Source organism: Theobroma cacao, chromosome 4 (assembly GCF_053813885.1).
Source record: "Theobroma cacao isolate CCN51 chromosome 4, ASM5381388v1, whole genome shotgun sequence".
Classification (NCBI taxonomy): domain Eukaryota; kingdom Viridiplantae; phylum Streptophyta; class Magnoliopsida; order Malvales; family Malvaceae; genus Theobroma; species Theobroma cacao.
Window position 1 is genome coordinate 33,192,391 of NC_142642.1, and position 12,887 is coordinate 33,205,277.

The 12,887-nt window shown below is 34.3% G+C and overlaps 1 protein-coding gene, 1 long non-coding RNA gene and 1 pseudogene across 2 annotated transcripts; 2 read left to right on the top strand and 1 right to left on the bottom strand.

The window, feature by feature from the left end:
- The first annotated feature begins 330 nt into the window (after positions 1–330).
- LOC148763310 (uncharacterized) lies at positions 331–1,245 on the top strand (annotated as a pseudogene).
- A 225-nt stretch (positions 1,246–1,470) lies between these two features.
- LOC148763311 (uncharacterized) lies at positions 1,471–2,642 on the bottom strand. Its single transcript, XR_016025959.1, has 2 exons — positions 2,427–2,642; positions 1,471–1,758 (listed from the first exon to the last, which is right to left on the bottom strand). It is a non-coding gene; the product is annotated as an uncharacterized LOC148763311 (long non-coding RNA).
- A 1,390-nt stretch (positions 2,643–4,032) lies between these two features.
- On the top strand, positions 4,033–5,114 carry LOC18602400 (Late embryogenesis abundant (LEA) hydroxyproline-rich glycoprotein family). The gene has a single exon (XM_088805942.1). The coding sequence runs from the start codon at positions 4,379–4,381 to the stop codon at positions 5,024–5,026; it is 648 nt and encodes a 215-aa protein (XP_088662068.1). The 5' UTR covers positions 4,033–4,378; the 3' UTR covers positions 5,027–5,114.
- Positions 5,115–12,887: the final 7,773 nt, after the last annotated feature.

Here is a 12,887-nt window from a genome sequence, read left to right on the forward strand (position 1 = left end):
TATGCATTTAACAACCAGTACAACAAAGCAAAATGGACATATACATGTCCACGTAGTAAGCTGATGCATGCTTGATTCCTAACATACTCATCCAGCAACTCTGCATTGATGAGTGAAAACAACTTCAATGGAAGAATTCCAGATTGGATCGGCACTTTATCAAATTTGAACATACTTCTCCTAAAAGCTAATAACTTGAATGATGAAAGCCCCTTCCAGTTATGCACATTTAGTACCTGTTAAGCATCGTGAATCTTTCTCGAAATAAGCTTTCTGGTCGTACACCTTCTTGTTTAACTCTCGGGTCAGGGAATATATCTCTAAAAGACTATGCCGCTCTTCGCTTTCCTCGTTTCGACCAAGTATTGGCAGACACGGGGCTGACAGAATATGATTTCATGGATTATGGATTTTCTAGTTCCTACATCATATTCGCGTAGCTTCGTCCATGAACATGAAGAGACATTGTTTGGAATGAAGAACGGGGCCTACACTTACCAGGGTAAAGTTCTGGAATTGATCTCTCTTGCAACCGATTGAGAGGCCCAATCCCATTCGATTTGGGATACTCAGGAGTGAAATCCGTTCACTAAACTTCTCACAACAATCTAACTGGACCTATCCCTTCAACCTTGTCAAAGCTCAAGCAGATTGAGAGTTTGTACCTTTCCAACGACAACTTAAATTGCATAATCCCACCTAAATTGACTGAGTTGAATTATCTGGCTGTATTCACTGTTGCACACAACAACTTGTCAGGGCCTCTTAGGAAAGCTCAGTTTGGGACCTTCAACGATAGCAGTTACTTGGAAAACCCTCTTCTTTGAGGACCTCCTTGAAAAACCGTTATACTGAGTCTGATTCACCAGAAACAAAACATGCTTCTCATCATGGTGAAGAAGAAGGTGGTTTTATAGACATGAGTCAGATTTGCGGTTTCCTATGTTATTATATTGTTGGGAATTGCCATTGTCCTATGTAATGATATCTACATTTTAATATGGTTCACCCCTGCTATCAGTAAATTATACTCTTTACGATACTTCCCGTCTGCCACTATTCACTCATTATAACTGTTTGGCATATGTTTGGTCATATATTAATATTTTCAAGAAAACAAAGTACTTCCACTTTTACTTTTTTTAATGCATAAATTAGTAATATCTTTGAATTTGTTTAGATCATGGAGTTGGAGATTTTCTTTATTGTGAAGATTGTGCTGTGCTGGAATATGGAATCAGCTAAGAGTTTTAGTACTGCCCACTGGTTGTCTCTGATGGCATGAAACATATACATATTGTATGTATAAACAATGCTACATGATGAATTTACGAATAAATCAGACTATTTATCACAGAGATTAAAAGATTGTGTTTTGAGTAAAATTGCTCATTCTTTGGTCATTTTCAGTTGTGAAAAAGTAAATGCAAGTTCAATGGAACAATTTCATGGGTTTGCATTTGGAAGCAATTTAAAAAGATAAACAAAAATGGCTGTGTTCTTGCTCAGTCGAGTGAATAGATTAATAATCGAGATAGTACATAGTTCAAGCCTAGCATGCATTGGCCTTACAAAGTAATTGTCAAGAACATAATAGTACACAGGCATTTACAGATACACAAAATCACAAGAGAACGGCCCAAAACAACCCCTTAAAACAAGACAAACAATTCAAAAAATGGAAACAGATCCACCATCTCATTGAGACAGGATTGCTTTACAAATTTTATAAAGCAATAGTAACGAAGAACCTCCAGCCTGGAAGGAAAGAAAAAAGAGTCAATGCCAAGAATCACTACCAACCCATTTTAGAAAACACTAATTAAGGAATACATTTGGTTGCATCATGAAGGAATCATACTTTTTTAAGTAAAAAGCTCTTGTGGTTTTGTTAATTGTCCTAGGACCTATCCAAAACGAATTTTGAGAAAGTTACAATTGTTCCTTTGAAACGAGAGATCATGAAGAGTTCCAATGTGTGAGGGGGTTTGATTCCCAATTAGAGAAGGATTCTATTGCAATATTCATATCACACCCAACCATTAATTATATCAGCCTAGCTAAAGCCTCCTAGGAATTTTGAAATTTAGACCAAAGTTAATTACTGGTAAAAACTAAGAGATAGTAATTCGATAAAATGATTTGGATAATATTAGACTTTTAGAAGCAGTCATCGTCAACTACTACCTAACCCACGCCCACCCTGCATGGGCAGGGCGGCTGTTCTCATAAGAATGTCCACATACAGGTAAAGTTTATTCCACATACAGGCAAAGTTTATTACGTGACTCCAACTCGATCGGCTTAAACCTCAAATAACGATCAGTAATTAGCATTAAAAAAGGGTGATAAAATTAAGTTTATCTGAACTGATTGATTAGCTTGTGAGGTTTTAGTGTGAAGTGAAGCCTACTATATATGCTTACCATTTTCCTGGAGGAAGCAGGATTGAAACGGCACGCTCAGGAATTGGAAGATCTCACACGACACCGGACATCCAAACCGACGCCAAATTAAGGCCAAAACAGCTGTTAACGCCAGCGCTTGGCACATGGCAACGTGTTACTACCATCTGACCTGGTAAACGGTGAATGTGTTTCCGGAAGCGCAGCCTCTAAACCAGGATATACATTAGTCAAAGGATAATCTCACACGTGGCATGATCTCTGTTAAATAAAAATAAATAATAAATTAATGTTAAACTCAAGATCTTCCATATATCTCACATAACAGATGTGTTTATAAAAATTAAAGCAAAAAGAGGAAGTGTCTTAACCTAAATAGAGTATTAAAGTTAAATACTCCTTTCATTTTTATTTGATTTTTACAGAAAAAGATTTGATGTTATTGTCTTTTATGTTATAATTTAAAAAAGCTTAGCAAAAAATTGGTGTTTAAAAGGTTAAAAATTCTTAAAAATTTTATTTAAAAATTCAAAGAATAAGAATATTAATTATTGAAAGATAGCGAACTTTGGAATATTAACAAAAATTATGAACAGAATAAAGAGACGAAATGAGCAAATAAAATTATCATCAATACCTAATCTTTTATGATGTGTCTTTATTTCAAACTAATAACTAGGCTTGCCCGCAGAAAATTCATTGAGATCCATTGGGATCGCAGATATTTAATTATCTATCAGTTCATCTTGAAAATATCAAAAACCATATTTGAAATCTAACTTGAAAACCGGTATAGTTGTCAATATTGTATTATACGTTGTTCATATTGTACAATACATTAAATGTATCCTTCACTACTCAATAAGTATTGTACAATATACAGTATGATATAATGGATTTTTATGAACTTTATCCTACCTAACTATTAAAAATTTACTTATTTATTTATTTTTTTAGGTTTAAAAAATATAAACTATATATTTTCATAGATTCAACCTACAATTTAAAATACATGTCTTATTTAAAAATACACTATTACGTAGTATGTTGAGAGTTTAAATTAAAACAATTATCTTTTCAATTTATACGATATAATCTGCAATTTTATTAATAAATATAAACTTTGTAAATTTTTTAATTGTACATATATATATATATTATTTATAATTAATTTTAAATTTTTTTATCATATAAGATATGATATTTGATATTAAAAATAAAATTTCGATACATAAGATGTGTTTTGATGTAACAATTATAAAAAATTAGCAAGCAAATGAGGTTGGTATGGGGCAAATTATATTAGATTATTAGTGATGAGACTCACACTTCCGTTTCTTTGAAACTAAGTAGGCAAAGAATATCTTACGCTAACTCAAAAGACCAAAAAAGTGAGCAAAAGATAGCCCCACCTTTTTGAGCTAAGGAAGGAAAGAATCGAAATCTTATTAAAATAACCAAAACCGAAAAAATTAGGCGGAGGATACTCCAATCGAGCGTATGAGAAAGTCAAAATGCTAATTAAATTAACTTTAATGGTCAATCGCCCAAAACCCATGAAACAATGGACTCAGACTGCCAAACCGCACAACATATATAAATGCCCATCAATGCCTGATTTGATATTTTCTACATTACAATCTGACCTTGTTGAGCTAAAAGTTATCGAAATTCAATGGAAATTCCTGGAAGCAAGATAGTTTAGTCTCTCCACTAATCGTTATCACGTGAATTTGGCGAGCAATAAATAAAAATTCAGTCATGTCTCCCTCCATTAGCTTAGCTTATTTAAGGAATAATAAAGAAATTTAGGCTCCACGCTTTTATTAGCCTGCTTTTAGTTGTTAGGTTGCTGCTACCATGGGCTATTTGTGTTCATTTTGATTGCTTTTGTTTTTTTTTTGGTCAAATTAAAAACCAACTCAGAGAAGAAATCTGCAAATTTTTCGGCCTGGCTGAAAGAATTCTTGATTATGGAGGTGGAATCATCAGGAAGCACGAATGCGAAATCAATGGATGAACGAGCCAGTTCAGCCGCCAGGGCCCTCAGGCGCAGGCGTAAATGCAGAAACATCTGTTTTGCCGTGATGGCTGTTCTGTTATTCATCATAGTCCTGATAGTGATCCTAGCTTTCACCGTTTTCAAGGCCAAACGCCCCGTCACGACTATCGACTCTGTCTCCTTAGCCAACCTGAAGTTTTCCCTGGATTTGGTCAGACTGCAAGTGTTGCTGAATGCTAGCCTGGACGTGGATCTTTCAATCAAAAACCCAAACAAAGTTGCGTTCAAGTACACCGACTCGTCTGCCCAGTTGAATTACAGGGGCCAGCAGGTAGGCGAGGTTCCAATTCCAGCTGGCAAGATGCCTGCAGATGCAACGGTTCCCATGAACTTGACGCTGACTCTCATGGCGGATCGATTGCTCTCGGATTCCCAGTTTTTCTCTGATGTTTCGGGTGGTGAATTGCCTCTCAACGCTTTTGCTAGGATTCCAGGCAAGGTTAATGTGTTGAATCTGTTTAAGATTCATGTTGTTTCGTCCACTTCCTGCGATTTTACTGTCTTTTTATCTAATTCAACTGTTGGGGACCAAGACTGCAAGTATAAGACAAAACTGTAATGCTCTCATTTTTCTCTTTTTGGATGATATATTTTGCTTGTACTTATATCTAGTCTAAACGGAAGCTTGCTTTGTAGCCGTATTCTCACTGTTCTTTTCACATTTTACCCTTTTTTTTATTTTCCATAAATAGAGATGTTATAGGTGTTATTTTCTTTGGAAGTTACGAATAAAATTTATTATACGCATATAAATTTTCTAGTCTGAACCTGGTATGATTCAACAAATGCGGGTTTTCTCTATGTAAATGAGTTTCTGTTTCACTGAATTTTGTCTCAACCTCTACCTAATTATTTCCCCCTCAAGTGCAAACTTCCTTCTCCATTAGTTTTTTTCCCCTTAATTGGATAACAATTAATTTCTCAGCTTGTAGAATTTTGAATGCTTTAGTATTTACTCCTCTATCCCTTCATTTCACAACCAATGAGTTCTGTCAATTCTTGCAAGTCATGCCTTCATCCTGCTGCTGCAACCAGGCTACTGAGCCATTATACTGGTGACAATCATTATGTGGTAGAATTTTTCTTCTTCATGAAGCAATACAATTGATGAACAGCAAACCTTTGAGTCTCGCATGTTCGATGGCTTGAACAACTGGATTGTCCCAATGATTAATTATGTAGTGGAAGAACAAGGATCTTATAAACAGGTAATCCTCTTAACTTTGTCTTGGCTAATGTGTTCTTGTATATGGATGACTCTTTATAGATTAATAATAATGCTTTTGTTCATGATGTAATAGCTGGCTTGTGAAATGTAGAGCGCTGGATGGGGTTCTTTGCAGAAAGTCATTTTTCGAAGAACGTAACTCAGGTGTTAATCTTTAACTCGTGACTTGTATTAGAATCCTGAGCTAACTGCTTGTTCACTTCTGAGCTTCAGTTGCAAGAGTGAAACATCGATTGAATGGCTAGGAATTCCTTCCATATGTGAGATATGGTTGGCTTTTCTTTTACAGTGTTTCTTGACCCCAATAAAATTAAATTTTCTGGAGTTCTCATACATTGAGATCTATGGTGATAGTCAGGTGCAATTAAACAGATTTCTAAAGCTCTTACTGATGTCTACTATGAGTATGCAATTGATCCCAGCAAGTTGACAACAACTGCTTCACCCTCCGGTGATTCTGGTTGTTCAACATCACACAGTGCTGGTTATTTTATGCTGGACTCCTTTAGGAAATATGCATCTGCAAACAGAGCTATGAGGTGGCATCTTGGAGTCAGAGTTTGATTGAAGAGCCTTTGCTTTGCTTGGAAACAGTGTTCTTTGACATACTAGGTTGGTGGCCTAAGATTCCCTACACTTGGTGGGGATGGCTCACGATGTCCTTGCAATGCCTGTAACATTTGTTCCAACAATATCCTGCTTATGCTGCTGCATATAATGCAAAATCCAGCCGCTAGGACCTGATTTCTGAGATCATGGATGCTCTGGTTTGCGAGCAGGACAGGTTGGAATTGTCTGAAGGAAGTAAGTGCAATTTTCAGATTGTTCAGATATTCTAATCTCATAAGCTTCTGCCTCTGTTTTCCTACTTATGGTGAGCAAATAATTATTTGTATGAGCTAGCATGCTTTGAAATTCTCTAATTTTATAAATTTTTGGACTGTTATGCAGTCTCAGTCAGCAACAATCTCTACTAGGTACTATCTCTTCCATAACAGATCCAAAAATCTTCATTCAATTGAACCATTAAATAGATATCTTTTATGTGCTTGATCCATGCAATCCAGTTTTTACGTATCTATGCTCTTTCTTGTAAATAGTAATCTAACAATGGCCAAAAAAGGTGTAATATTAAATCATTTCCCCTTTGGTTTGGTGTACGTTTTAGTTTTAATGACCAGTACAGGGTCATTTCAGAAGTAACCCATTTTACCTTTTACCTCTAAATTTTGATTGTTGGGATCTGTTTTCCTCTTAGGTAATACTGCCTTTCTGTCATTAGTAACAGATTTTGGTAACAGCAGTACCCAAGTTGATTCTTGATGTCTATTGGTCTACCGCATATGATTATTTCTGAGAACAACTCTCTGCCACTGTGCTAACTTGCATAGATTGTATTCTTTTTACTTTTTTTTACAAAAAAAAAAAACTAAATGCTTCAAAAAAAAAAAACAATTTGCATATTATATGTGGATTACTGAATTGGATGTTTGTTTAGCTCTTGTTTACTGCTTTCTGTTTCAGATATCCTTTTGGCTCTGCCTTTCTTGCATGTGTGTAATGGCATTTATAATGTTTTTGAAATTTGCATGGTTGGTTTCAAGAATTTTCAAAATGGAGCATACTTTCGTTTTAACTTTTTTCTTCATAGGATATAATAAATAGCAGGTTTGGAAAATCATATTGTAATTAAATATCATATCCAAATGTTAGTTATTAGCATGTCATCGTGCAGAACTTATGGTCTTTATTATTGTAACAAGACATTCTTGTTCAACACTGAAGACAACTGTAGGATGGCAATTTTAACTTTTACAGCTGCTGGTGCAAGATAATAGAACAAATCATGCACTGGTGGAAAGTTTGGTTGGTGGATTTTATATGGGTGATCAGTTAAGGTTTTTACCCATATTATAGGCACTTAGCATAAACAACTGAGTTACTTTTTTTATGCATTTTCATATACCACAGGCTAAGAGAAAGATAGAGCAGAGAAGGACATATGGGGTAGTGAAATGCAAATATTGCTGGAATTGTGATGCTGAAGAAACTAGTATCCAAGCAAAGCCAGAGCTGCATCGAAAAGGTGGCTGAATCATGTTGCATTATTTACTATGGCAAAAGGAGTCTACTTATGAGTTCCACTTGAAATTTGCAGATAGAATTGTTTTATTTGACAATGTTCAGCACTTGGGAACCTACAAAACATCAGATATTCCAACTAAAACAATTTTGGTTCTTCATTCCCTATCAAAAGCCATTCAAACTATTGAAAATAACTCACTTTACCATCAAGAGGCATCAGTAGCCTCACTTAACATCAAATGAGAGTCGTGAACTGTTTAGAGTTTCTGTCCTCCACTTCTGAGTCTGGTGATGAGACAACTTGGAGCAAAGAATTGCCAAGGGAGCAGGGAATATGGTCTAACAAGGTTTTATTCGACATTTTTCACAATTAATTGCATACATACTATACTTCTTAACTTTTTCTTTTTAATTTTTTGAAATAATGCGTACATTATAAAGTATAGAAAGACATGATTACGTTATGCTTGCTTGCAATTTTGATTGTGGTAGGTTGTTCAGCATATTTAATCTCACCTTATACAGAGAAAGAGAATACACAATAAATTTGATGGCAAAGTCTTGTAATGAGTAGGTATGCTATGATTAGATTTGATATGTCATATAAAGTGACGGTCACCCAAGTATGAAGTTTTTTTTGGGAAGAAATCCTGTTGGATGAGATTAGATGTTGAACGTGGTAGATACAACATTAGGGCCATTACTCACTATCCATTGTGATACTGAATTTTGACAACAGTAATATATATTCAGCAAGTAATCTTAAGCGGTCCAGATGATCTTTATAGCCCAGCTTGGGTAATGAAAATGCAAATGACCGGCAAAAGAAGTAAACACTTCTTAAATTTTAGAACTTTTCAGCATTTGATTCTAATGTCATATTCTGTACCATTACCTACATCTTACCATCAATCTTTGGTTTAATGTGACAACTCGCTTGATTGTATACCATTTGTTGTGAATTATACCTCCTACATTTCTGAATATGTAACAGGGTAAGTACACATTTGAGCTGACTTTATATGTGAGAATTCTTATGTTTGGACTTATAACTGACTTTTGTTTGGTTTGAGAAAAATTGGAGAAAAGAAAATTTGAAGAGAGAAACTATATAAACACAGACACTCTGCCCATATTGTTTGAGCAACTGCCTCCTCCTCCTGATCTTTGTGATTGTTTAAATATGGTTGGAGTCAAATCATATTTACTTTTCCTCTGAAACTGTTGCTTAGGAGAAGAATTGGTTTCTCAGTCATTTGTTCTCCTCCTCCAAAGTAATAGTCAACATAGGGGGTGGTCATCCTTCTGACTTTTATGACATGGCTGCCGTCCTGTTTAATGGCACAGTATAGTAGCAGCAAGCTGTGGAGACTGTTTCTTGGGGCACAAGCTGGTAGATGGGAAGGTAGCAGTGAACCGAGTACTCGATGATAACAAGGACGTACAGGCCTTCCTAAATGAGTGGAACATGCTGCTTTTGCAGTTTTAGAAGACGATTTTTTTCCAACCAAAATAAAATAATTGTATTAATATCAGAATACTGATGTAATTGCATATATTCTAATAAAATTGAGATACATATATGCTTAGGGAGAAGAGTCGGATTATATTCATCAGAGTTTCGCCCAAAGTATACGTTAAAGCAAGCACGTCATTCTCAACCCATACTAATATCAATACCATATTTAATTGAAGAAATTCAAATAAATATTAAGTCTAGCATATAAATTTATTAAAAAAATATTAATAAATATGATAAATGTAGTTTTCAATAAGTAAGTTTCAAAAACAATATTAATAAAAGGAAATTATGGGTATTAGTCTTTCTTGATAAAGATATTTTAAAAATAACCATCAAAATAAATTTAACTGTTTTTAACCATATTTAACCATGACTTGATAAAAATGTCATTAAAACTATTTCAAATAAATTAAACCATTCATCACAACTTCTCTCCATTTGTGTTTCTGATTTCTTTCTCACCATCCAGTCTCTCAAATTTTATTGATTTTTCTCTTTGGCATTCGTCTGTTATGCTTTCAATTTCTCTCTCTCACATTTTCAAATTTCTCTTTCTTGCGCTTTCAAGACACCAAACAATAGTTTTGATGTGCTTGAGTGGGTGGCTCTTTGGGAAATTTGATTTCTAACTATTTTGGGTAAAATTAAAACGGTAGAAATGATCACAAATGTTTGAAATAGTTTTTAATTGAATCAATTCGGGACCTAGACACCAATAAACTCAAAAAATTGAAATTTATAAACTTAGGTTTTCAAATGAATTTTTTTTTATTTTTAGTTAAAATATGTGTTTTACATAAGAAAATTTATATTTTGATTTATGAAAATATGTTAGAAATACTTTAATCGATGCCAAATTGTCAAAAAAAAAAAGAAATGAAGAGAGTTGAGAGGATTTGAAATTTTGGTTCGTAAGTAACAACAATATTTTAGACATTAAAGTGTAAAAAAATGTTTTTGAATATGACGTATAACAATAATATTTTTTCAACATGGCATGTAACAATAATATTTTTTTTTCAACATGGTGTATAACAACCTTTTTTAATCATGGCGTGTAATATGTTTTTGTACATGACGAGTAATAACAGTATTTTTTTCAACATGGCGTGTAACAACTTAATCATGGCGTGTCACATGTTTTTGTACATAATGTTTCTGTACATGGCGTGTCACATGTTTTTGTACATTGCGTGTCACAATCTAACCATGACTTGTCACATATTTTTGCACATGGCGTGTAACAACTTAATCATGGTATGTAACATATTTTTGTACATAGCGTGTAACATCATAATTTGTAATTTCATTAAAGGTAATTTTGTCCAATTTGGTTAAAAATAGCTAAAATTATAAAGAGGGTTATTTTTGAAAGCATCTTATCTTTAAGAGTTATTTTTAAAAATACCCCTATTAATAAATACGATAAATATAATTTTCAATAAAAAAGTTTCACATCTTCACGTGAATATCATATATTTTATAAGGGTAAAATTTTGGAGCTACAATACTGTTATACAAACCAAAAAGGAAATAAAATATAAAGAGTACACTTGTTTTTTCATATAAACGTAACTTGATAATTAATACTATTATTTTTTTGAAAGTAAGAGTATTTTTCAAACTAATTATGGTAAGTGTATATTTCATAAAATCTCATGATTTTTTATATTTTACGTTATAATTTTTTCAAAAAAGAACCCTAGAATATTTTATACCTAAGGGAACCCTAGAATATATTATTATATAAGGGTTGTTAACTTTGCCCACATTAATACTTAAAGAAAAATCTAGAGAGTGTGAAGATACATTCCTTGAGAATTCAAAACAATGTGGAACTCACAAGGTACGTTAACTTTGTTACAAGTTAATTTGTTTATATATGATTTTGTATTCTTGTTTCTATTCTAGTGCATTGATCTAGTATCAACCCATGAGACAAAATAAATAAACAAGTAAAATGACAGTTTAACAATCAAATTTATCAGAATAATTAATAATTTTAGAAGATTTGCAAGATAGCATTACTCTGTTCATCAAGCTCAATATAACTGGACAAGGACATTCACTCCACATTTCAGTCGCTGTTCCAAGTTTCAACCCATACCTAGGTTAGAAATTCTTAGGCCTAGCTCCCACTTCATTCAAGCAGGCCTTCTTCAGTCTTTTGCACTTCAAAAATTGTTATGGTTGTTTTCAGAAGGCACTTCCGTTCCTGACTACAGCCAAGAATATGACTTGGCGGATGCTATGACGATGACGGAGAATCCCGTAGCAAGGCGAGAAACAGTGAGTCGTTTGGTTTCGGAGATGGCGACGGTTGAGAATGCAAGTGGTAGTTGCTCAATTTGCATTGAAAGTTTAAAGCAATCTGATAAGGGAGATGCTAAGCAAGTCTCATGCGGCCATGTCTATCACCAAACTTGCATTACCAATTGGCTTTTAAACGGCAGAAGCAACTCCTGCCCTCTTTGCCGCCATGAAATCTAATTAAGCTTCTCGATTTGGAGTATGTGATCGGTACTACTACTACTCCTAGATTTTGCTTTTGTTTTTTCTTATAAAAATTAATATTTCAAGACTTATTTGTTTACATTTAGTTAAATTATGGTATCAACTTATTTTATTCCATGTTGATGTTGGTCTCAAATCTATGTTTATCCATGACCATGCGTTAGTGGAAAGCTCGGGAGCTTAGTTTCGTCACAACATGACATCACTGATAACATACTCGATATGAAGTAGAACACACGAGTGGGAAACTTCCACGTACGACATGACAACTTTTGCAGTTAATGGAAAAAAAAAATTAACAAATAAGACAGTGAAGAAGGTTAGAGGATAACAAGGATTCAAGTCCCTCCTCGCGAAAGCCTGATGGCGAAACAACCACCTTACCTTACTGGCCCTTTACAACAGTACTCTTGTTTCTTTCTTCTTCCATGGGACCATTCCCAGTCAAAACTTCAACAATACATAATAATAAAGAAACACTCCTTGTTTGGATTTATACAAAACAAATTGCGGAACACCTCAGATGCAATTTGCACAAATGGGTTAGCTTTAAAAATCTAAGCACACATAAGGCAAAGCAATTTCGTCTTGCACTTGTCTGTCTAAAAGAAACATAAAACTGCGTATTTTGATTGTATCTGAGATCAAACTGCCTATTTTAATCACTATAAAACAGTATGATTGAAACAAGATAGCCTGGTTCTCCCACGGATCCCAGCAACATGCTTCTGAACCGCCTTCGATCATTTCCTCATCAAACCCATGCAACCAACATCTCCTCCCTTGTGATCATCACACACATTTACCTCTCTTAGGTAATTGTTGGAAAGTGACCTTTAATCTGGAATAATTTGCTGTTGAAGTCTGCTGCTGAAGACTAGAAGAAAGCAACTGAAGTAATTTGCTGAAAGAAAGCAACTGAAGAAACTGTTTTTTAAAAGATGGTTCAAGCTAAGTAAAACGGTGTCGTAGAGGCATTTAAGTGTTTTAAGTTTGCGAAACAATGACCATTAATGTCGTTTCACTAGTCTTTTAATTCCTTTGTAAAACGTTCTTCATGAGTGTCGTTTT

Coding starts and splice junctions, on each gene's coding strand:
- LOC18602400 (XM_088805942.1), top strand. CDS start 4,379: ATGGAGGTGGAATCATCAGGAAGCACGAATGCGAAATCAATGGATGAA.